Consider the following 27478-nt stretch of genomic DNA (forward strand, 5'->3'; position numbering starts at 1 on the left):
TGGAATGTATTTCTACTTCGTAGGAAAATTATGAACATATATCAAAGTCTAAAATTGTAATGTCTTAAAAAGTCTAAAAAATATTGAAAAATGTATTAATATTTTGATTTAAATAGCTCAAGACTTATTAAATTGTCCATGACTTTTTAATGATTGATTATAAAAATTCAAAATACCAAATACTAGTTTGTATATATACAAAAAAATGATTTTAATAGCCTCAAAGCGTACTAAATTGTCTGTATGAGTTTTTAATGATTAATTATTAAAATTCAAAATACCAAACACTAGTTATTTTCTTAATAAGAATATCAGGTTTTGTCCTAAGAAAAACCTCCCCAAAACCCAGTCATATTACCTAATGCTTCTCTGTTTAATCCATAAAGGAGTGTAAACACCAAAAATAGGACAAGACTGAGCAATGAGCAGATCTGAGTTACATGACAGCTCCTTCTGCCTCTAAAAACCTGTAAGATCCTAAACAAGTAATTCTCTGAGCCTCAGTTTTCCCACCTTTCAGTTCTAAAGTTTAGGTTATTCTACATAAGAGACAGGCAAACACAGTACTAGTGTTTGATGAGTGTCTGGTAACATACTATGCACTCTGGCAAAGGTTATCTCATTTGAATCACATGATGAGGATTATCTTCAGTTCACAGCCAAAGGAGACAGAACTGAAATAAAATCATGTACTCAAGATCACATGAAGGAAAATGCAGAATCAGGACAAGAACAGGAATCAGGGGTCTTTTGGCTCTGGAGTCCAAGTCATTTCCACTACACTGTCTCACAGAAAGTGACTGATTTCAAAATAATTCTTAACAGTAGTAGTACTAAATACTCCTATAGGAAAAAAAAAAAATCCCATAAATAATATGTAACCCAAAAAAAAGCAAAACCCTGAAAAATCAAAATCTGAATCTCATATTTATGCATATCTGCTACCTCATAAGTATACCAAAATTTTTAAGGAAAAAATACCACAATATTCTGTAAAGTTAATGTATCTGTAATTTCTTGAGAACCTACGTGCTATAGATGTCCCCACTCTGGAAAGGCTGCAAGCCCTACCTGTTAAGAGCTTGCACTCTGAAGCCAGGTTCCCCAACTTCACATGTTGGCTCTGCCACTTACAACTATGTAACTGTAAATGAGTTACTTAACAGTTCTGTGTCTCAGATTCCTCATCATTAAAGTGATGGTATACATAAACAATTATCATGGGTGTGAGAGAATTAAATGAGCTAATATATATAAAACAGTAAGAACACTGCCTGGCACCTAGTAACACCACAATGAGTTTGCTGCTATTACTGTTATGATTATTACTAAGATCTAAGTTTATGAATTAGCTATATAAACCATCATTGTGCTGATGCTCAGAGCAGTTACGTAACAAGTTACAAATCTAGTAAGAGATTTAAGCCCAGGCTTGACTCAAACCTGGGTTTTAATACCACTAAGGGGAGATTTAATACCAGACAGAAGAAAGCAGGCCCCTCTATTCAGTCCACTTCTCTGCCCAAGACCTAGAAATAGTAGCTACACAGGTGAGACAGGACTGAAAAGAGGCCATGCCAGAACTTCCACGTTATCAGCAGAATCAATCATATTAAACATTTTTCTTCTTTACTCACACCAATGATACCCTGAATTATCTATGTACAATTCTGTATCCACATCAAATTTAGAGCATATAAAAGGCCTCTATGTTGGGAATGTGTACATATATGACATTTTTATAAATAAGTAAGTTGTACAAGGTTAATCCCTATATAGTAGGAGTCACCAAATCTTAGCTTATGAGCCAAATCTAGCCTGCACCTGGTTTTTATAGCCCCCAAGATAAAAATGGTTTTCATAATTTTAAATGGTTGACAAAATCAGAAAAAAATATTTTGTGATATGCAGAAATTATATGAAGATCAAATTTCAATGACCAAAATTCTTATTAAAACATATCCAAGATCATTAATTTAATTATTGTCTATGGCTGTTTTTGCATTACAACAGCAGAGTTGAATAGTTTGAAGAGACTGTACAGCTTGCAAATCCTAAAATAAATCCCACCTGGCCCTTTACAGAAAAAATTTCCCAACTCTTAATTTAGAGTCCATGTTCTTTACTCTCTGGTGACATTTCCATCTAAGCACATGGCCTGCTCACTTTCTCCTCTGCACATCAATATAACAAAATGTGTACTTTTCCCTACCTATGATTAAAGCAGAGAAAAAGAAAGAAAAAGGAGGAGGACAAGAGAAAAAAAGAAAAAGAACAAAACAATACAGAAAAAAGGAAAGAAATGAAGAGACTCCTTCCCTAACCAGATCCCTTTAGGGACACCTTATCTGCCATTCATAATCAAAATTACAAGAGAAGAGGAGCCATGGCTTACTTTCTTTTTCAGGAAGTTTGTATTTAAATTCCAGTTAGTTAACACACAGTGTATATTAGTTTCAGGTGTATAATACAGTGATTCAACACTTCCACACAACACTCAGTGCTTGTCAGAAGTACAGTCCTTAATCCCCATCACCTATTTAACCGATCCCCCCACTCATCTCCTCTCAGTTTGTTCTCTATAGTTGTTCTATAGTTTGTTCTCTATAGTCTGTTTCTTGGTTTTTTGCTCTTTTCCCCCTCATGTTTGTTGGTTTTGCTTCTTAAATTCCATCTATGAGTGAAACTATATGGTATTTGTCTTTCTCTGACTTATTTCCCTTAGCATAATACTCTCGAGCTCCATTCATGGTGCTGCAAACAGCAAGATTTTATTCTGTTTTTATGGCTGAGTAACATTCTATTGTGTATATATATACCACAAGTTCTTTATCCATCCATCAGTTATTGGACACTTGGGCTGCTCTCATAACATGGCTATTATAGATAATGCTACTATAAACACTGAAGTGCATGTATCCATCTGAATTAGTGGGATTTTGTATTCTCTGGGTAAATACCTAGCAGTGCAACTTAAAGTACAAAAATCCTAGAGAAGATCATACACAGTAACCTCTTTGACACTGGCCACAGCAACTTCTTTCTAGATATGTCTCCTGAGGCAAGGGAAACAAAAGCAAAAATAAACTACCTGGGACTTCATCAAGATAAAAAACTTCTGCACAGAAAAGGAAACAACCAACAAAACTAAAAGGCAACCCATAGAATGGGAGAAGATATTTGCAAATGACAGATCTGATCAAGGGTTGGTATGCAAAATATATAAAGAACTTAACATCCCCCCAAAAAAACAATAATCCAATTTGAAAATGGGCAGAAGACATGAACAGACATTTTTCCAAAGACATCCAGATGGCCAACAGACAGATGAAAAGATGTTCAACATCACTCATCATCAGGGCAGTAAAAATCAAAACTACAATAAGGTATCACCTCACAAGTGTCAGGATGGCTAAAATCAACACAAAGAACAAGTTGTTAGCAAGAATGTGGAGAAAGGGGAACCACTCTTGCACTGCTGGTGGGAATGCAAACTGGCACAGCCACTGTGGAAAACAATATGGAGGTTCCTCAAAAAGTTAAAAATATGGCTTACTTTCTATAATTTCCTCACATTTCACGTACTTTTCTTATTGAGTCAATAATGATGGTGGGCAAGTGAGATCTTCCAGTGAGAAAGCTCTCAAAGTTAAAGTGGACAAGTGATAATATGCACTTAAAACAGACAACACTTTCTATTTACTTATTTTATTTGTAAGGCTCAATTTGTTAGGCAGTTCTACAAATAAATTACATGTGGTAGGCCAAAGTTACTCTAGAAAAGTTGACAGAAATCTTTAAAAAATAGTTTCACCTGAGAGGGAAGGACACTGAGGTCAGCAATTTGAAATGCATGAGGGGAAAAAAAATGATGGAATGATAGACTGATAGACAAAAGGATATGTGATAAAGCAAATATTATTAGTAAAATCTAGATGATAGGCTTATTGTGTGAAGTGCAAAAATCTTTCAACTTTGTTGCATGTTTGTTAAGTTTTCAAAATAAAACACTGGGAGAAAATACTGCCACCATACTCTAACTTTTCAAAGCAGTCAACAGGCAGAAAAAATGGTTTCAGCCACTAGTGGATGAAAAAGGAAAACCAACATTTTATCAATGCCACTAATACTGTGTTTTCTGACTTTAAATCTCATTTTTTAATGAATTCAGTATTCAACAGACAAAACCAAAAAAAACTGCCTACAATACTAATAAAAATAAAAGTTATAAGCTGGCAGTAACTATGCATAGCAACTTAATTTACCTTCATGGAGACAAATACTAGGAAAATATGTTAAATATTCCTATGCCAATGGCAAGCCATTGGGGTTAGAACCACTGAAATGGCTGCCAACAATGTAAAAGACGAAAGTTGCAAAAAGATCTTAAACTTAACAGGTAGTTAGAAAATACGTAATGAATATAAGAATGAAGATGAAGCCACAAAAATTGCTACTGTCCTAAAGTGAAGATGTGTTAGTGAACAATGAGCAAACAAGACTGAAATTAGAGTTAAAGACAAAAATGATAGAACATTAAAGAAACAGTAACTGTGACATGCATCATAAAAACTAATGTGGGGTGCCTGGGTGGCTCAGTGGGTTAAGCCTCTGCCTTCGGGTCAGGTCATGATCCCAGGGTTCTTGGATCGAGCCCCGCATCAGACTCTCTGCTCAGCAGGGAGCCTGCTTCCTTCCCCTCCCCTCCTCTGCTTGCCTCTCTGCCTACTTGGGATTTCTGTCAAATAAATAAATAAATAAAATCTTAAAAAAAAAAAAACAAAAAACAAAAAACAAAAACTAAGACAAGGTACAGAATAATTTAAAAGGCAAAGATTAAAAAAAAGTCAAAGGAGAGTGATTTTAATTGAATATGAAGTTAAATAAAGAAGTGAGGATATAAGAAGCCAAAGATAAAAGGCTTATATAATGTCTATAAAGCTAACAACCACTTACCTAGTGGTTTCTCAAAGTAAGTTTATTCTTTGTTCCTTCTGGGATGTTGTCTTTGTAAACATTCCATCCCCTCCCTCAAAGTTGCATTTAACATAAAAATTTTGGAAGAGTGAACAATGGTATCCTAGATACACTACACCTCTTAGAAATGGATGACATAAGACATCTGTGACACAGTTATGGTAGGTTTCAAGTTGGGTCTGTTAAAATGGAATTGCACAAAATATTAGATTATTTCAAGACTGAATCTATGATTGTGAAGTCATTATTACCATATCCAACCAATAAACCATTTACTAGAGAACAAAATATAATTTTCAGGGAAAAAATTGTAATTATAAATCAGTATTTTTACAATAAACACTTTTAACATAATAATAATCCCTAAACATTACTAGACAAGGAAGGAAATTACCTCAACATAATAAATGCCATATAAGAAAAGCTAAGAGTACACCTAATGGTTTAAAACTGAAAGCTTTCCTTCTTAAATCAGGAACTACAGGCAGGGATGCCGGCTCTCACCATTTCTTTTTAAAACACTACTGGAAATCCTAGCCAGAGCAATCAGGCAAGAAAAATAAATAAAGGAATCCAAACTAGAAAGGAAGAAACAAAATTATCTCTGCTTGCGGATGACATGATCTTCTATGTAGAAAATCCTATAGACCCCACAAAAAACTATTAGAACTAATAAGCCAAATTTAGTACAGCTGTAAGATACAAAAGTCAACTGATGCAAAAACCAGGTGTGCTTCTCTAAACTATGAACGAAAGGAAATTTTAAAAATATTTTCATTTACAACAGCATCAGAGAATAAAATATTTTATTAATAAATTTAACCCAAGAGGTGGAAGACTTGTATTACAGTCCTCCTTATCCATTGGGGGATACATTCCAAGGCCCCTGATGAATACCTGAAACCACAAGAGTGCCAAACCCTATGTATGTTTCTTTTCCTATACATACTTACTTATGATAAAATTTAATTTATAAATTAGCCATGGTTAAGAGACTTAACAGTAATAACTAATAATGAAATAGAACAATTATAACAATTTAATAAGTTACATGAATGTGGTCTCTCTCTCTCTCAAAATATCTTATTATACTCACCCCTCTTCCTGTGACGATGTGAAAATGGTAAAATAACCTATATGATGAAATGAAGTGAGATGAATGACATAAGCATTGTGATGTAGTATTAGGCTACTATTCTGATAATATTTTAAGAATCATCATCTGCTTCCAGACCACAGCTGACCATGGGTAACTGAAACCACAGATAAGGGGAGACTACTACTGTACAATGAAAACTACAAAATACTGCTGAAAAAAACTAAAGACACAAATGTAAAGATCCTGTGTTCATGGATTATAAAACTTGATACTGTTAAAATGTCCATACTACCCAAAGCAATCTACATATTCAATTTAATTCCTCTGAAATCTCAATAACATTTTTTAATAATTAAAAAATCTAAAATTCCTGGATACGGAAACTCAATGGAACCCAAAGAGCAAAAACAATCTTGAGGAAAAAAAAAAAAAAGCGCCAATCTCATACTTCTTGATTTCAAAACATCTTACAAAGCTACAGAAATCAAAACAGTATGGCACTGGCATAAAGATAAGACGCACAGACCAATGGAACACATAAGAGAGGAAGAAACAAACCCTTACATAATATATAGTTCAATGAGCTTTGTCACAGGTGCCAAGGCTATACAATGGGAAAAGAAGAGTCTCTCCCACAAATGGATATCCATATGCAAAAGAATAAAGTTGGACCCTTACATCTCATACATTAAAAAAAAAAGTTAACTCAAAATGAGTTAAAGACCTAAACATAAAACCTGACATTATAAAACTCCCAAAATAAACACAAACAGCTTCATGATACTGGATTTGGCAATACATTCTTCAATATAACACCAAAAGTATACACAATAAAAGCAAAAAATAGACAAATAGGACTACAATGAACTTAACTTCTGTACAGCAAAGGAAATAACCAATAGAATATGACCTATTCAATCTCCTGGGTCTGAACATTCTAAGCAGAAGAACCAGAAGGCTAAAACTCCAAGATGGTAGAAGGGCTACAGGACACCTCTCAAAGATAAGGAATAACAGATGGGATGAGAGAAAGAAAGCAAGCATAAAAAGACAACAACCTGAAATGGGTGTTTTAATTAACATTTAACAATAAACATTAGCATGCCCAAGGGAATAGGAAGGTGCAGCAAAGCAGAGGTGAAGATTATTGAAGATAAAATGGTTGGGGAATTAAGATGCTAGGGAGTTCCAAGTTAAGCATATAAACAAGACTTCAGGGATCTGGGGTAGAGTAGAAGAGTATGAGTTCCTCAAAGACTGAGAAGTGACCGGGAGGTCACCAAACAATAAAGACACAGGAGATATACACAGTGTAGCTTCAAAGGAGCAGGAATTTTCATGCTGAGAGAATAACAATAGTCCAGAAGCATCAGTGGAGAACAAGATAACAGTGTGTGGGAAACAAACAGGTCAAGGCTTGCTGCACCTATAACCTAGCCTCTCTATCTAGTGATATAGAAACCATTCTTGCTGAGTCATCACTTTTCGCTCCTTATTTTGTTTAACCTTGCTGAGAAATGTAGACCTTCTGGAAATTAACTGTGTGCTTTCAGGACACCATTTCCTGATTTCCTCCTTTCTCTCTGGTTGTTCTTCAGATTTCCCTTTCTAATCTGGAAATGTTTATACTCTCCAGGGACCAGCCATGAGAGACTTTCTCTTTTAAATTCTCTCTGGACTGTTCCATCTTCTTTCAAGGTAATACCTGATGGCTTCCAAATGTCTCCTTCGGCATAGTTCAAACTCTGATTGTGAATCTAGTACTATTCCAGGTCTTCTGACAACCTTCATATGGGCTCTTTCTTCAAGAAACTTACTGTTTAAGGAGGTAAAAGCCAGATGACTTTAATATCCTAGGAAATATAGAGGTACCACAATTTAAAAAAAGGCAACTTAGCCAAGATAAGGATGACTAGCAGCTGATGACACAAAAAAAAATAGAATGTTTCTGGTAAGAAGGAAATGAGGGAGTAAAGGCACAAAGGCCTGAGAACAGCTTATGATGACTTAGGTTCAACAGTATAAAAGTGCAAAAAAAGGACTCAAAAAATATGAAGTGGCTGGGAGGAGCCAGATTATGAGACTCTGTAAGAAATAAGGAATTCTGATTTTAGTCAGCAGAAGAGTAATCAATAAAGACGACTTTCTCCCCATAAAATGCACATGTATTCCACCTTGCAAAAATTTTAGAAGATTCATATACCATTGATAAACCACTGAATACGAACACCTGCAATACAAGTCACAAAAGGATTTAAGCAAGTAAGTGACTAAATAAAATCTGCTTTTATGATTAACTACATTTTGTAAACTGGGACCAAAGCTGGCAAAAGCGGGGGCAGGCAATCTAGTTGGTGATGACTACTATAAGAGACCAGGGAAAGAAAGAAGTAGCAGGAATGGACAGAAGAAAACCACTGCAAGAAATATTTAAAAGATGTAGTTTGTAGGGCCGAAAAAAGCGGAAAGAGCTAAATGCCTAGGTTTCTGTCATGGGCAACTTGGTAGAAGGTAGTACAACAACTGAAATAACCGAAATAACAAAAACCATGAACATTCATTAGCCTATGGTGAATGGTTTTTGTTATGTTGTATCCTTTAATACTTATAATTATCCTAGGAAAGAGACTGGAGAAGCCAAAAAAGGACCCAGTAAATCAGAAAGTCCTGCTTTTAAGTAACTTAGGGGTAATGGCATCCTTTTTCTTTCATTGACCTCTTTTAGCTTTGAATCCCATTTATAGCTAATAAGTTCTATGCAATAAAAGTATACCATTTCCATTAATGTTTCCTAAAACATTTTTAGGGACACATTAAGATATAATAAATAAAATGCATACTTCACATTGATTCTAAAAACCCTTTTATTAGAGTATCTCAAAAATGGCCAGGTTTTGCTCATTCTACTTTCTGAGAAGACTCAGCCAGATGCAGTCCATCTACTCATTCATCTCTACCAGGAACAAGAAGTTTGATACCCTCTATTTAAAAGAGAATGCATAGGGTTGCCCGAGTAACTCAGTCAGTTAAGCATCTGACTCTTGATCTCAGCTCACTCAGGTCATGATCTCAGGGTTGTTAGATCCAGCCTGCAGGCTCCACACTGGGTGTGAAGCCTACTTAAGATTCTCTTTCCCATCAGCCATCCTCAAAAAAAAAAAAAAAAAAAAAAAAAAAAGAGAGAGATAATGTACATGATGCTTCATTTGGTAGAAAAGTAAACAGACTATGACTCAGGCGACTTCTACACCTGACATTTTTCACTACCTCCTACATCTATCAGAAAACCCAGGACTTTTCAGTAGTGTCAAGGCCTTTCACTATCTGATCAAGGCTTTCTCTTCCAGCTACATTTTTTGGCACCCTTCCCCCATCTCCTAATTCTACATTCCAGCAATACTGAACTTCTACAGTTCAAAGGATTTGTTCCTGCTGTCTTCATTGGCTCTAGGTCTCAAAAGTTTTCTTCTTGCCTAGAATACTATGATCTCTATTTATACCAAGTCATTCTCAAAGACTCAGTTTAGATATCATTTCCAAGGTGATTACATATCCCTTCTCTGCTCCCACAGCAACCTGTACCTACTCTCAGTACACCTCATTATAACTGCCTATTATTTAAATGGTAAGCTCCCTGAGACACACAACTGAATAACTTCTTCAGAGTTGTATTTTCAGAACCTAGCAAATCATGAAACTTTAATAAAAATCCTTCAATTTCTCTTCTGATATTATCTAGATAACAGTGTCAATTAACCCTACCTTTTTATAGTATTTAACCATAACGCCTCCCAGTTTCAGAATAAGGAACCCTTGTGCACTGTTGGTTGGAATGCAAACTGTGCAACCACTCATGGAAAACAGTACGGAGTTTCCTCAGAAAACTTAAAATAGGATTACCATATGACACAGTAATTCCACTACTGGGTATTTACCTATGAACACATTAATTCAAAACGATATCTGCACCCTACATTTACTACAGCATTATTTACAATAGCCAGGATATGGAAGGAATCAAGTGTCTATCAACAGATGAATGGATAAAGATGTGGAGTGTGTTTATCTATACATCTGGTATCTACACACGCGTGCACACACGCGCGCGCACACACACACACACACACACACACAATGGAGTATTAGCCATAAAAAGAATGAAATCTTGCCATTTGCAACAACATGGATGGATCTAAAGGGTATAATGCTAAGTGCAGTCAGTCAGTCAGAGAGAAACAAACATTGTACGATTTCACTCATATGCAAAATTTAAGAAAACACAACAAAGAAAGAGATAAACCAAAAAACAGACTCTTAACTACAGAGATCCAAACTGATGGTTACCAGAAGGGATGGTAACCAAGAAGGGGGAGAGGGAAGAAACAGGTGAAGGGGATTATAAGCATATATTTACTGTGATGAGCCCTGGATAATGCGAAGAACTACTGAATCACTATATTGCATCTGAAACTGACCTAACACTGTATGTTAATTATACTGGAATTTAAAACAAAATGGAACAAAAAATAAATAAGTATTTTTTTAAAAACCTCCCAGTTTCATAAGTATATATATAAGAAGTATAAAAAAAATGCAAAGAACATAACATCAGAATCTATGAGAGGATCATGAAAAAAGATCTCTATTCGATTCAAGAAATTTATATCTTTTACTTCAGAATGTACTTCAAGATGTTATTTAATCCATAAACGCTACTATACACACGAAGTATACCTCAACTGGAAGTCATACAGAAATATTTTCCTTCCACTCCATATAGAAAATAAAAGCGTCCAACCTATATCTCAATTTCTGACTTCTCAGTTACACACAGAAGAGCTAGGAAGCTGCTACTCCAATCTAATAACAGGTACAAAGCTGAATAGACTAAAAAATTAATAACTCTTCTTCTATTGAGAGAGACAAGAATACAGAACAAACTGCTGCTCCAAAGACTAGAGAGAAAGGCAAAAAAGTCATGGCTTACTGAAGCAGAGAGCAAGAAACTGCCAGAGGACCCTGTGATGGGACAGGAAAACCTAAACTTCATGCACAAATTCCTGTAGGTTCAACACAGAAAAGTCTTATTAATTGTTAAAAACTCTAGGGGGCCTAGGCCCAGCAGATCCTCCACAATTTTGTGATATTTACAACAAGAAGCTCGACTACATTCTCAGAGCAAATGTTGGAGAAAAATCCCCTCGTCCTTCTAGCAGGGGAGTGAAAAAGGAACCGTTATGAGATACACCAGAGCACTTTATTCTTAACAAGGCATGGCCTCAGAAGAAACTAATCTGCCTAATCTGCCAGGTATTCTCAGACCCTAACTGACCTGTGTAAGAGAAACATCCAACTCTAGCCCACTGTAGTCATCCTGTCCCACTTAAGAGAGGAGGAACAAAAATGAGAAATATTTGTGAAGTTCACAATCCTGAGACACAGGCAGGCTCACTAGAAGACTGAGACTGAAACAGGACTATAGAATGCTTCCTTTCCCCTATACCTTATCACCATATTACTAAAGGCCTACTTATAGCAATTCTTTTTACCTGGGAAGTCATACCCAGCTATCACGAAAAACTATGAGGCATAATTTTGCCTTTAGGCAAAAAAACACTGTCTGAAAAGATAGCAAGCATGAGAACTAAATATAGCAGGGATATTGGAATTATCACACCAAAAATTTCAAACACCTGTGATTGATATGAAAGGAATCTAACAGATAAAGTAAACAGCATGAAAGAACAGCTGAACAATGTAAGCAGAGAAAAACCGAAGACCCAAACCAAAAAAGCCAGAGTTCAAAAACACTGTAACAGAAATCTTTGATGAGCTTAATAACAAATTAGAAACTAAAGAAACTCTGAACTTGAAGACATATCAAAAGAAATTTCCACAACTGAAAATAAGGTGCTACTACACAAGTTCTATGGGCTGTTTACATATTTATTACTTATTTACACATAAACTGATGCCAGAAAATTCTTCCTACATTTCTATAAGGGAATTAAAAAGGCAGAAATAAACATTTTGCATTAATTTAGTAATTTTACTTTCATATATTAAGTATTTATTACCTATTGTAGACCAGGCACTCTCATTAGACTTCCACCCTAGAATTAAATGAACCAGACAACAAAGAAATCAATATGCAACAAGTCAAGTGACATTAAATCCCATGATGATAAATCTAACAGGGTAAGGCTAATAGAGAACACAGAACATGACCATTCTTCAATAAAGTTGGTCAACAAAGGCCTCTCTGATAAGGCATCATTTAAGCAGAGAGCTCTGAGGCAACTAAAAGGAAGCCATGTGGATATCGAGAAGGGTCACAAACAAAAGGCACGAGTCTTAAGAACATGAAAGCATAAGAGCAAGACATAAAGCCAGTGCAAAGATGAGCAAGAGAAATGGAAAGGCCACACAAGTGCAAGGGAGCTCATACAGGGCCTTGCAGATCCTCAGATTTTATTCTAAGATGGGAAGCCCTTGAAAGGTTTTTAAAAAGATCACTATGGGGGCGCCTTCTCAGGGTCCTGGGATCAAGACCCGCATCGGGCTCTCTTGCTCGGCGGGGAGCCTGCTTCCTCCTCTCTCGCTCTCTCTCTGCCTACTTGTGATCTGTCTGTCAAATAAATAAATCTAAAAAAAAAAGAATCAGGTCGAGTCATTTAGGAAGATGAGTTTCGAGCTGATTTAAAAAAAAAAAAAAAAGATCACTGTGGGGAGGCCTAAGTTGTGCAGTCACTTAAGCTTCCAACTCCTGGTTTCTGCTCAGGTCATGATCTCAGGGTTGTGGGATAGAGCCCTGTGTCAGGCTCCCACGCTCAGCATGGAATCTGCTTCAGATTCTCTCTCCCTCTGCCTCTCCCACTCATGTCCTCTCTCTTTCTCAGAATAAATAAATACATCTTTAAATAAAAAAAAATCACTCTGGCAACTACATAGAAAATACACTGAAAGGAACAAGATGGGAGCAGCAAGACCACTGGGAAACAACTGCATTCTTTTGACAAGAGATGATGGCTTTAATCAGAGTGACAGAGGTGGAAATGGTATAAAAAGACAAGTGGTTGAATTACGGTATTTTCGAGGTGGAGTCAAGCATGATTTGCTGATAATCTGAGTGAGACGAATAGAAATCAAAGATGCTTCTAAAGTTTTGGATAAATTGGAATAAAAAAGTTGCTACCTGACACCAGTTAGAATGGCCAAAATCAGCAAGACAGGAAACAACGTGTGTTGGAGAGGATGTGGAGAAAGGGGAACCCTCTTACACTGTTGGTGGGAATGCAAGTTGGTGCAGCCACTTTGGAGAACAGTGTGGAGATTCCTCAAGAAATGAAGAATAGAGCTTCCCTATGACCCCCTGCAATTGCACTGCTGGGTATTTACCCCAAAGATACAGATGTAGTGAAAAGAAGAGCCATCTGTACCCCAATGTTTATTGCAGCAATGGCCACGGTCGCCAAACTGTGGAAAGAACCAAGATGCCCTTCAACGGATGAATGGATAAGGAAGATGTGGTACATATACACAATGGAGTATTATGCGTCCATCAGAAAGGATGAATACCCAACTTTTGTAGCAACATGGACGGGACTGGAAGAGATTATGCTGAGCGAAATAAGTCAAGCAGAGAGAGTCAAGTATCATATGGTCTCACTTATTTGTGGAGCATAACAAAGAACACAGTGGACATGGGGAGATGGAGAGGAGAGGGAGTTTAGGGAAACTGGAAGGGGAGATGAACCATGAGAGACTATGGACTCTGAAAAACAACAGAGGGTTTTGAAAGGGGGGGGGGGGGGCGTGGGAGGATGAGGTACCAGGTGGTGGGTAATAGGGAGGGCATGTACTGCATGGAGCACTGGGTGTGGTGCAAAAACAATGAACACTGTTACGCTGAAAATAAACAAAAACAAACAAACAAAAAAAAAGTTGCTACCAACTAAGATGGCAAAATAACAAGACAAGTAGATTTGAGAGGATAAAAATAAAGAGCTCTTTTGGACTTGGTAAGTTTGAAAATCAGACATTCAATTATTGGATATATGAGTCTACAATTTAGAGGGTAAGTCTAAAATATGAGAGCTAATAAAGCTCTTACCTAGAAAGAACAGATAATGATGGGCCTGGGATCTGGGTCGTAGGTCATACCAACATTTATAGAAAACTAAGTATTTATTTAAATTGCCTTGACATATACTGAACCCTAAGTCGATTGATACTTCTACCCTTGTTCCATTTACTGTCTTCGTTATACACCTGAAAACAACCTAAGCATTAAATACAGGCATGTAGGGGCGCCTGGGTGGCTCAGTGGATTAAGCCGCTGCCTTCGGCTCAGGTCATGATCTCAGGGTCCTGGGATCGAGCCCCGCATCGGGCTCTCTGCTCCGCGGGGAGCCTGCTTCCTCCTCTCTCTCTCTCTGCCTGCCTCTCTGCCTACTTGTGATCTCTCTCTCTGTGAAATAATAAATAAATAAAATCTTTAAAAAAAAAAAAAAATAAATACAGGCATGTAGAGTAAATACCAAAGGATAAGAAATCTGAAGTTATTAGAAACTGCTTTGCAATCATTAAAAAAAATTAAAGAATCTAAATTAATATGTGCAAAAAGATGCCACTAATATATAAGTTTAAATAAACTACAGAGAGAATATACACACAACTGGATGAAAAGATCTGGATTGGGGTACCTGGGTGGCTCAGTGGGGTAAACCCTCTGCCTTTGGCTCAGGTCATGATCCCAGAGTCCTGGGATGGAACCCCACATTCCCTCTCACTCTCTCTGCCTGCCTCTCTGCCTACTTGTGATCTCTGTCAAATAAATAAATAAAATCTTTAAAAAAAAAAAGTCTGGATTATTGTGTTAGTTCTATTTCTAGGCTAGATTATAGAATGGCATGCAAATGTTGAAAATTTTTACTGTTTTTCTGCACCCTAGAGAATAGACAACACTAAGAATTCCTAAAAACAAACACATAGTCTTTATATAATTACCCTTTAAAATTTACCCAGGATGCTCCCTAGTTAAAAGATGCCAAATGCAAACGTGTCTCCAAGTGCCCAAAACATCATACTTCAATAAATCTAAGATGTTGCCATTAATCAAAGACCATAACTAATTCATAGGTAAAACCAAGAATCCTTCATTACCTATTCTGTAAATCAAGACTCACAAAATTATGGTAGAATAAACATTGACCTATTCACCTTACTAAACTACTGCCTGGTATGGTTTCCATAGGTATAGGAATTTGAGAAATGGGGGCAGACATGAAGACTTAGAGCTATAATACAGAGATTATGTCTGGAACCTTACACACCGTTATCAAGACACTGTGGTAAGTCTAATTTCCTGCTATTCTACCTTAACATGGTCAAGTTTTTTGCTGAACTCAACCAGAACTTAATCCCAGAGCTTCATCTGGAATCTTGTGACAATATCCTATCATGCCTCAGCTTCTTGCCATCCTTGATTTTTACTACGAAGTACCAAGCTTCACCTACCCTTTCCTATTCTTTACTACTGATTTGTCCCACCAATCTAACTCTACTAAGATCTCTAGAAAAACACTTATAATACAGGTTGTCCCTAATCTTCAAATGTTTTATATAATCCCCAACCTCCTAGCTTTCACTAAAGTTTGGATGCTCCAAAAGACACTGCTTATCTTGTTTCCCTTTTCTGTGAACTTTTTCAGACAACTAAAACCTGTTAAGTCCACTATTCCTCTTCTAATTCCTTGCATTTAAAACAATGTCCATCTAAACAAAATAAAAAATAACACAAACACAACTTACACTTCGAAAGTCATGATATCTACCTGAATACCTTTCCCCTCTCTGTAGTAAATTATACTCATTACACTAAAGGCTCCATTTTGCCCCCAGTTACATCATGGTCATGCTGACTGCAATGTCTATGTTCATGATCTATTCCAACACTTAAGCTCCCCTCACACCCAAAATACTTGACTTTCTTCAAAAAGCTTCACCTCCTCTCTATGTCAGCCAATCACTACCATAGGCATACTAAACACCCAACCCTTGATCATCATCATCTACATCGTTCTAAAAAATTTCATTTACACTGAACTATTTGACTTATCTGGCTTTTTATAATTTACCTAATTATGGCCATCACCAATGACATAAACTCAACTACTTCAGTGTTAACAACCTACACACACGTGCCATTAGTAGTTCTATCCTATCCGTTTTGCTAGCACCCAACCTTGAAATACCATGCCTCTTTTCTGGCTATTAAAGAAATGTCTTGAAACTCCAACTATGGTAAGTTTCCTAACTTCAAATGGCCACTCAGTAGCATGAGAGTCAGTATTATGTGGTCTTCTACTTCACTCATTTCCCCCAGACTCTTCCAGTTTTCACAGGCTCCTCAAGTTCCCTAATAAAACTCTGTGTTCCACAAAATACTATTAAAACATATTTCTTAAGAAGTTACATGGCCACAAAGCTACAATTAAAAAATAACTTCATTAGGACGGCAACTATCAAAAACAGGTAATTACAAGTACTGACAAGAATATGGAAAAATTATAACCCTTGGTTGGAACATAAAATGGTACAGTCATTGTAGAAAGTGTAGAGGTTCCTCAAAAAATTAACAAAAGAATTACCACATGATCCAGCAATCCCACTTGTGGGTATATACCCAAAGAAATGAAAGCAGGGTCTCAAAGAGATACTTATACATACCCATGTTCATGGGAGCATTATTCATGACTGCAAAAACATGAAAGTAACCCAAGTGTCCATCAATGGGTGAAAGGATAAACACAATGCACCACACACACGCACACACACACACGAGTATTATTTAACAATAAAAAGGAAGAAAATTCTGACATGCGACAATGTGGGTGAAATGAGGAAATTAGGCTAAGTGAAATAAGCCATCGCAAAAAGACGGATAAAAATGATTCCAGGTACATGAGATAGGACAGTCAAAATCACAGACCTAGGAAGTAGAAAGATGGTTACCAGAGGATGGGGAGAAGGGCGTATTGGGAGTTATTGTTTAAAGGATATAGTGTCAGTATTATACAATGAAGAGTTGTTAGAGATGATGGTAGCAATGGTTGCACAACAATATGAACATAAGAGAATTACACAGTTAAAAATAATAAAGTTGGTCAACTTTTTTACCACAAAAAAAAAGTTTGGGGAAAAAAGTTACATAGACATACAAATTTGAGAAATACACCTTATAATCGCTTCTTGGAGATTCACAATGTGTATCAGCACTTTAAAAGTACATTTCCACTATTTTCAGTAAAGAAACTTGTTTAACTACTTGGAGATTCACAATGTGTATCAGCACTTTAAAAGTACATTTCCACTATTTTCAGTAAAGAAACTTGTTTAACTACAGTTTCTAAACTTACTCAACAATTGAACCTCCTTTACAAGTATCTAGTATCATCTCAGAGGAGACAGAAACAGTGGTGTGGCGGACCTAAACAAATTTACTGAGAAAATACTTCAGGTAAAAATGACCCTGTCTTCCCCATTCTCACCTACAAACACAGTTAACATCACATATTCAACTTTACCTCCTTCTAGTTTAACAAGATGGGATTTTTGCCCTTATTCAAGAGCAATCCCTATACCTATATTCTTCATTCTAACCCTTTCTACCTTAAAAACCTTACTTCAATAATTACCACCTTCCCATTACTTTAAACTTCTTAAATTCTTATAACCAACTCTGAAGTCTTACCTATTTCACTTTCTACGTATTTTTCTTACAGCCAGAGAATGTTATCTTGAATTTCTATTATGTCAAGTGTCTTTCTTAAGGCTTTCACTGACTGAACTGCTAAAGCCCTGATCACCCTACCACCAAACACTTCTCTTCAAATCTGTTTCTCTGCTGCCAAACTATTAAAATTTTATGTCTAACAAGGTTTACTACCCTTTCCTAAGCAAATTCTTTATTGACTCCCAAATATCTATGAAATAGGCCTAGGTCTTCCACATAGCAGGCAAAGCTCTAGCCCTTTCATCGAGTCTTACCTTCTTCATTTTTGGGCCTTTCAGTTTATGATGTAAAAATCCTCAACTGCCTACTGTTCCCTATGCTCACTATGCTGCTGCGTAACTTCATCCATACTTCTGCCTAGAATAACCCTGCCGATGCTTTCTGCTACCTAATTCCCAGTTACACTTCAAGATTTAATTTGGCCTACCCTGGTACCTACTTCCCTGCCACATGGATTAGGTTCCTACTGTATACCTAGGTAACCAGTACTCCTTTATGTTCTTGTTGCATAATGGTATCTTTCTACCACAAGGACTAAAGATATGCTTCTTTCACACTGAGGAGACTATAAAATTCTGCGGGTTAGGAACTAATTATTACACATCTTTGTATCCACAACACGTTACCAGCTGAATAAGGAGTGTTTAATAAATGATAGTTAACCTGAACTCCTTCCCCTCTCTTTTCCCCCACAACTCCTAGGTAACCAAAAACAAATTACAATCCAGGAATCTACAACTATCTATCTAAAAGTAGAAATCTGGTGAAACGGTACCAAAGTTTAGAGGTATTTATTTGGTAGGAAAAATAGTAACCTAAACTCCTTCCCATCTCTATTTCCCCACAACTGCTAGGTAACCAAAAACACATTATAATCCAGGAGTCTACAACTATCTATCTAAAAGTAGAAATTTAGTGACATGGTACCAAAGTTTTAGAGGTATTTATTTGGTAGGAAAAATAGTAGGTACACTCTTTTCTCCCAATTTATTTTTTAATATATTACTCTCTTAAAACTAGAAATTATTTTCAAATAATTTAATACCTTTAAAGCAATCTAGGGTAACTCAGAAGACACCACAGCCACAACCAAGTTACACTTACATTCGGCTAGTTTCGATGTCGTCAGACTGAGGTTCTCCTGGTGATCTGTAAAATGCAATTGCGGAAAGTTAAGCAAAATATTCCATATTCCAAAAAGGGGCAGACATGTTATATTAGTAGACAATTTTGAAAACAAGATTTAATCATTAACAGTTTTAAAAGTAACTAAAGATTTCAACAGAAGAAAAAAGTGATCAAATTAGATTGCCATTCAACACGTTTATTATAAAAGCTGGACTAATAAAAAAGTCAGTGCATTTTTTTAAGGAAAGGAAACTGTAAACACTACATTTAGATACCAACATACAAAGGAGTAAAATGTATAATAAATCATAATAATTCACAAAGTCAAATATTTATAATAAAAACATACAACTATGAAACTTTCTGCAGCCAACTATCAGTTATCCAAAATATTAAAAGTATTCACTGGTATTCATAGTCCCAAACTATACGTAGGTCAGGGGTCAGCAAACTATTTCCTGGGACAACACACTAAGGCCTGGGTCAGGCACCTATTTTTGTAGTATTATTAGAACACAGCCACAACTCATTCATTTACATATATTGTCTATGGCTGCTTTGATACTACAAGAGCAGAGTTGAGAAACTCCAACAGAGCTGTATGCCCCACAAAGCCTAAAGTATTTATTTATTATCTGGCCCATTGAGAAAAAGTTTGCAAACTTCTGCTCTAAATAATTTAATCTAACAGGCTTAGTGAATTCTGAGACACTTTAATTAGATTTACCATTCTAATCATGATACCTAGGTTCAACAATGAAATTAACCTTCCCTGAAAATATACTGGCAAGATGTACTACCTATCAAAAGTATACCAAGCTGGTGTATTAAAATTTTACTATGGATAACTGTGAACTGATTTCAGTTATAAAAAGTTGCCAGTTGTTTTCTATTCTTTTTTAATATACTGTTACTATCTTGCATAGAAATATTCAAAATTCTAAGACATTAAAAAGTCTTATTTTCATTTTGGGGTACGAATGAATTTTGCCTACTCTTACCATGCAGTTAAAAAAATAAATTCCTGTTACCCTATTCATTTTTATAAACAGCATCAGTCAATATATACTAAGTTAAATCAACATAATATTGATTGCTAACTCAAAGTCTCAGAAAATTTTTTTAGGATCAAGAACTAAATTTTCCAAATGACATTACAACCTGATCTGTAAATTTATCACTGACTTGAGACTTCTAATTGTGAACAACTTTAACAAAAGAATCTTAGAATCAGAGCCACCAGCCAAAAAAAAAAAAAGAAAGAAAGAAAAAAACCAAACAAACTGTTTTCCACATTCTTAGCTTTTAAAAATCTTACTTATTAAACTTTCAAAATTACCCCTCACTGCAGTTTATTCAGAGTCCAAGGACAAGAATGCAAAAAAAAAAAAAAAAGAAAAAGAAAAAGAAAAAGAAAGAAAGAAAGAAAAAAAAGGGCAAGACTCCAGCAGCTCAAATATTTTGATATTTTTAGATCCTCTTTGAAGTATATTTACATTTTCAATTTTGCACAAAGTTATATTAGAACTAAAAATTGGGGCATGCTGGAGGTGGCAGTGACTTGGCACTGACATGAATGCAAAAATTTCACTCCACCCTCTCCCCCAGGGAGCAAGCAAATCACCTTTGTGACACACCTGGTCTCCACCAGCCTTGTGGGTAAGTACCCCAAGATTGCTTCCAAACTTGTTTGTATGTCTCAGACAGAAGAGCTAAAAACTGATGATAACCCCATGTACCAGCTGACTCATTTTTGAAAGTGCGACCCTCCAGCATCAGATGTCATACTGTAAGGAGGCAGAGCAGGCTTGCAAAACAAAAAATAAACCTGCTGGCACTAAGGGAAGAGAGGCAGATTAGAAGCTTTCAAACACGCAGGCGGCAAAACTTTAAAAATTAACAAGGAAAGAGAAAGAGAGAGGGAAAAAAATGAGGACACAATGACAGGAAAATTAAAATACTACTGCAAAAAGGTAAGACACAAGCAGAAGGAAAACAAATCGGAGTCTTAGAAGCACAATATATAACTGCTACAAAGTTTTGAGAAATGGGACAGAAGTTAAATACATCATCAAATGGTAACTACACTATTTTCCAATTTCTGTTCCCTAAAGAAGAGAATTGGTAAACATTAGCATCAAACTGTCACCAAATTATAATATAGTGGATTATCGCTTAATATTAACATATATTCAAGTGAGCTACAAAAACTATTTGTCAAACCAAGTGATTTAAACCAATTCAGTCTAACAGGAGGACAAAAGAGTAAGAAAGGGATGAAAGAGTATTACCCTAAAACAGGTCTATCCTGGGTCTCATAAACATGGTTATTAGCCCAAGTTGTTTTCTACTCAAAACACAAACTGTTTTTAATGAAAAGTGAATATAGAAAGAATTAACAGAAACACTTTTCTCGCAGTAATAATAGTACATGTCTGAATAAATTTCTAGTCATTCTGCTTATATTTCTATAATATTGTAAATAACTTACCAAAATATATCCTAAAGTTAGCATTCATTTCCAAAACTATGAAATCACCTAACACCTAACATTTGTTTCCAAGCTTTACCCTCGCCACTAAAGAGTCTCTTTATTCATTACTGTCCAGTTTTGGGAAGTAAGGATCTAGTACATGCTCATTAACTTTACCAAATTCAGGACATAATCGGGGGGGGGGGGGGGGGGCAGAAAGTACTGACTTAGGTTAGCCAAAAGTTTGTCAGACTAACAAACGAGAAAAGAAATTTCAAAACAAATAAGGAACATTAGAAAATAAAAAATAAATTTGAAAGTCTCTATTTTAAGTCTTGATTTGGATCACAGAAAAGTGATCACAAAATGCCTCCAAATCTAAATACCGCAGGATGAGCCAGAACATTCATATGGAGGCTCATTTCCAATAACTGGTGTAGCCTGTCTAGCCTACAAGCCACTCCTTAACCTCCACTGTAACTCTTTAGGGAAGTAATTTATACCAGTTTTATTAAAGTTTTAAAATTCCTAGAGAAGCATTTTAGTTAAAACTCTCACCACATAAAATGTACATTGAGAATTTTTTCATAGTTTTTATAACGTTCATAATAACATGTTTACTTAAAAACTTGAAATCTTTGAGAAATACTTTCCTGTTTACTTATGCACATAGACTGGGGGCTAGGGGCAGGGGAAGCATAAAATATTTTAGGAAAGATATTTAATGGAGAAGCACATTAAAACTTAGGTATTCACATCATTCCTGCCAACTATACATTTTCTTCGTTTTTTACAGCATGTATTTTACTTTACAATAACAGCCTTTTAAAGGCTGTAGAATAACATTCAAAATTACCTTTTACAAGCTGTGGCCATTCGGTGACATCAGGGTGATCACAGCTTTGAGTCACTGATTAAAAACAGGTTGTCACACCAGTCTAGCTGCTAACTTGATCTGAGCGTAGGTTTAATAACTCTAATAAATTAAACAAATCTTTAGTTAGAACATTTTAATATATAAATCCAATCCACTATTCAAAAAATAATCTCCAAAGCTTCAAATTAAGTGTCAATGCAACATTCATCAGACGAGTAATTATTATAGAAATGTTTTTAAGGACTATTTTCCAGCATTATTTTCTTCCCCTGATTTCTTCTCTTGAGAAAATGTGGCGATAATCTCTTGTACTTTTATGGATTGTTACAGTTTACAGTTTGGTCGATAGTATCTTGCTTGAGTCTCCTGACAACTCTGGCTCTACCTAACTAGGCCAGATACTACAGTAAGAATTTAAGAAAACAAACAAAAAACAAATTAAGCAGACTTAGAGTGATTAATTGACTTGCCCAAGACTTTAGAATTAGTGCTGAAGTTAAGATTAAAACTCAGATCTACTGGCTTCCTATCCAGGGTTAGAATTTCTTGGTCTTACGATACAAGAGTTTCATATGTTACATACATGTAATTGAGCAAAGAATTAGAATATGGATTGAGATCCCACTATTACGGTAATTGTTCAAATGAGATATAGGGTTTTCCAGGTAGCCAATGCTTAACAGATAATTTTACACACACACACACACACACACACACACACACACACACAATCTAGTCCTACTTATTCTATATTTAAGTAAGGTAATCTAACATTAGCTCAAATCTCTTGGATATTTCATGAAAATCTGTTTTATTCTTTCTCAGCCACAAATCCACTAATACTTAATTTCACGAAAGAGATTGGCAAAATATAAAAATATGTCCTCCTCCCTCAATCTAGGATCTTTTGATTCCCTTACCTGGCCTTAGCTGAACTTTCTTGAGTGTCATGGTTCATCAGGCATCCTAATGTTATATATAGTTCTGGCAAAGATACACATCTGAAATATTCCAGTATGGAGAACTCGTTTTGTGCAGCTAGCTTTCCCCCTTAATTATTTCCCTACCAACTGTATATCCAGGCCAAATCTGAAAAGTGAACTAAGGAAAATGAGAAAATTAAGAGGGAGAAATAAATACCCTTGACAGTTAACACCTTCAAAGTGACAAGAGACAACTATAGAAGGTGGTTACCAGCATGGACCCAGAACTCAATATAAAATAGTAAGGTACCTGAGAATATCAAGCGAAGAGCTGAAATATCAGTGCTTAGGCCCAGACCTCTACAGCAGCCTATATACTTGGGCTTCGAATTTACATAAGGGTGAGGGCTGGCCTTAGTATATATAATTAACTTTAGGTGACTTCAATAAATGGGACTCCTAATCCTTGGAAGAAATAATACAATTTCCCTATCATAGCTACATGTCTCCTAATAAGAGCATAGGACATTACTGAGGCCCTATGAGGAAGAGGCAATGGCATTCCTGAAATGAACAACATTTCCTCTTGGGTTCTCTCTCGTAAGACTAAATGTGTATGCAGATTTAGAGGATCCAAAGAAGCCTAACTTTCTTATCTGTCAATATAAAAGTAATAAAGTTATATCTCTTAACTAATCAACCGAAGTAAATTAATTCATTGAAGAGCGACATGTTTTTTGAAAATTACTGAGTCAAGTTCTCTCTACTAGTCTCCTTTTTTATGAGGTCCAGTGTTCAACAGAGCACAAACAAGCTCCAGAGCCAATTTGGATTCAAGTTCCTATTTGGTCACTTACTAGATGGCAACTCTTGGGCAAGTTTCTTAACCATTCTGAGCCTCATTTCATTTACAGGGAGAACTAAGATTGTAATAGTGTCTTTTTCAGAGGGCTGTCCTGAGGATGAACAAACCAACGTATAAACTACTCAAAACCGTGCCTGGCACATAGTAAGAGCTCAACAAATGGAAGCTATTATTAATTCATATAGCCAAACCTGCCCCATCCAATCTTCTCATGCGTAAGATTTCACTTCTCATGACACACTAACCTTTTCTGATTTCTTTCAGCATCTCACGTCCCTTATGGTCTACCTGGTAGCACAGTGATTTAGTACCTAGGACAATACTTTAAAAATGGCAAGTGCCCAAATATGTTGAAAATGTTTGCCATTATTCTAACTATGACATTAAGATATACATGCAATTCTGAATTCCAAAAAATAAAAACAGAAACATACCATATTTCGCCAAACTTCTGAGGAACTGGTGAATTCTAAAATCAGGTTCTTACAGATTTTTAACCTAAAATATAAAACACCTCACTCAATTCTTTTCACATAAACTGAGTAAACTCGTAAGAAAAATTTCCCCAAAATTCATTAAAAGGAAATTCATTTTGTTAGTATTTATGAATATCCAAAAACACAGGAACAAACAAGTGTCCCTAATGTTGTTGCCAGGATACAAGCAAGGGTGGTTAGACAGACCCTGTTGCCTCAGTGCTCTCAGCTGACAGAGCCATGTTTCCCATATTCATCCACAAAGCTTAGAGCTTGCCATTTCTTTCCTCTTCCCTCCCTCCAAAAGGGCTGAAAATGTATGAAAACCGTTCAACTGTATGCCTCTAATTCCTTCAGATACCTAAAACAATTTAGCTTTTAATTGAATTCTCTATGCTGAGCATCTGCTATGTTATGCTAGGTACATTTTACAGGCACTTGTCCACTACCTCCTAGATTAGCAGCCTTGGGGTAGGTCCTTTCGTTTTGGAGTCTCAGGTGTCAGGTCCTTGTGAGTTTGAGAGAAAATGTTTTCAAAGTATGTAAGACAATGCTTCCTGGCACATAATAGGAGCTCAATACATGGTAGCAATGACTATTTCTTAAATCAAAACTTAATGCACCAAAAACCAAATTCTGAGCTTGAAGCATACACCCAAATAATCACTGTAAATTCTTAACTCATATGTTTATGATCAGAGCATTTCTCAGTGGACAAGAACTGCAATATTTTAATGTATTTCCTTTTATCATATATGAAGAAACCAACTCTCAAAGATTAAGAAACCCACCCAGTGCCCTACAGGTTGATGGCAGAAAATGCTGTGTGTGTGTGTGTGTGTGTGTGTGTGTGTGTGTGTGTGTATACATACATATATATATAGTGTATATATATATATAATTCGTTGAAGAGCGACATGCTTTTTGAAAATTACTGAGTCAAGTTCTCTCTACTAGTCTCCTTTTTTATGAGGTCCAGTGTTCAACACACACACATATATATATATATATATATACACATATATATAAAAAACTTTTTTTTCCTAATTAACCAAGTTTTAAGATCTTAAGGACCAAGTTTCAATCTATTCAATAATAGAATCAGCTGGGAAAATCTGTAAAAAAGTGAATACTTGATCTCTACTTCCAAAGACTGTGATTCAATGCATAAAGTGGGGATACACAAATCTCCATTTTTAACACACATTGCAAGCAATACACAGATCTCAATTTGAGAAACCTTGCCTCAGAAGAATAGGAACACATAACCATAGGAAATATACCCAATTTAGAATGATACAGGATAAGTAAGACAAACTGTAAGAACCAGAAATCTTAAGTAGTCTCTTTGAAAATTTACCGTGAGCACCCTAATACCAGACCTAGTGCCTTTATTTTATTTGTGTCTGAGTCCCTCTCCAACAGAGGGTTCAGTCTAATAATGATCTAAGAATAAGAAATAAAATCTAATAAGAAATGCCTTTATTGGTCTACGTTCATCTGCCCCTCTAACATTTTCATTATTCTTAAAATGATCCATTTTTCCAACTCTCACTCTCCCTATATATATCCCCCCCCCCACACACACGTCTCTGTATTATTACTACTGCATCTGGTAAGTGCTTCATCTCCTCTCCAACAGCTTATTTCCTTCACCTCCTTCTAAACCTAGGTCAAAACTTAATTTCACAGTCTACCTTTTCTATCACTTTTTTGCTGTGTTCCCTCAGTAGTTCCCTTCTCCTTTGCACTGTGGTTATGTCTTAAATTTATAGGTAAAGCTAACTTGTGGAAACTCAAGTTTTGCACATTTATAAATTTCACAAATGACCAAAGGCTATTCTCATCCATTCTGGAGTTAGGCTAAAATGTTTAATACTGCTTTCATATAGTACTCCCCACATAAACCCCTCAACTCCATTAACCCTTCTGAGTACCAGCTCCCTATTTTCCTTCCCTTAACTGCTAAAAGACCTGAAAACGATTAGCTCAATCTCTGATATACAAAACCTTCTATCTACTGACATTTTTCTTATAGAAGTTAATCACTCCTCAGTATTCTAAACCCTGTGGCCCCAATCCTACTTTCTGTAGCTTTTCACACCGCTAATAATTCCTCACCTCCTCTCACCTCCGTAATACATTCTTTTACCTGTGACAGCAACTAAGTCTGTTGCTTCATCTTCCTAGCTCTCAGTCTTGGTCACTCAAGTTTCCTGCACTAGGTCCCTTTTCTTAACCTAAATTAATTATCTGTGCAATTCCATCCACTTCTGTAGCACCTCTATACTTAGGATCCCTAACTCTATATCTTTAAGCCTTTATCACTGAGTTATAAGCCTACCACTCTCAATTACCACATACACCTGATGTATCATTAGCATCTAAAATCAAACTCAGTTATTTCCCAAAAGTCACACCACCTTAAATGTGCCTCATCTCACTGTTCTTCTGGTTAGAGGCTGAAAAAAATTAGTTGCTGCCATTCTTTATTTTCTCCCTCTCGTTTTTGTTTAGCCTAACCACTATGCAGGTTGATACCTGTTAACCTTCAAATTCTTATTCATTCATTCAAAAAATGTCTACTAGCTGAAACTAATATAATGTCCTACATCAATTATATCACAATTAAAAAATTATAATAGATCTTGAGTGCCTGTGAAGTGGATAAAAACACAGATAAGACATCAGACAGTCTCTTGTCCTCATATAATAAGCAAAATGGGCACAAATAAAAGCCATAGTAAATTATGAAATTGCAATGCATAATTCAGTGTTGTGAGGGAGAAATGGTAAGAATATGGTAAGTGTATACAGAGTTCTGACTTAATCCAGGAAAACAGGAAAGGCATTCTTCAAGAAG

At 36.0% G+C, this 27478-nt stretch overlaps 1 protein-coding gene across 11 annotated transcripts in view; it reads right to left on the minus strand.

Moving 5' to 3' along the window:
- UBE3A (ubiquitin protein ligase E3A) overlaps positions 1–27478 on the minus strand; it is a 102814-nt gene that overhangs the window by 45759 nt on the left and 29577 nt on the right. For 3 of the 11 annotated variants that reach the window (XM_046007451.1, XM_046007452.1, XM_046007453.1), the window contains 3 exons: positions 24574–24637; positions 22331–22450; positions 18978–19022 (listed from right to left, as the gene is read on the minus strand). The exons of 1 other annotated variant lie outside the window; for it this stretch is intronic. In XM_046007451.1, coding sequence (XP_045863407.1) covers positions 18978–19022; positions 22331–22350 — 65 coding nt within the window. In that variant the 5' untranslated portion in view covers positions 22351–22450; positions 24574–24637. Of the gene's footprint in view, positions 1–4956; positions 5157–6073; positions 6111–18977; positions 19023–20638; positions 20839–22330; positions 22451–24573; positions 24638–27478 lie in introns of all 11 variants that reach the window. 7 more of the 11 variants (XM_046007457.1, XM_046007460.1, XM_046007459.1 and 4 more) reach the window with 7 other exon arrangements.

The sequence above is a fragment of the Meles meles genome, chromosome 6 (assembly GCF_922984935.1).
Source record: "Meles meles chromosome 6, mMelMel3.1 paternal haplotype, whole genome shotgun sequence".
Taxonomy (NCBI): Eukaryota; Metazoa; Chordata; class Mammalia; order Carnivora; family Mustelidae; genus Meles; species Meles meles.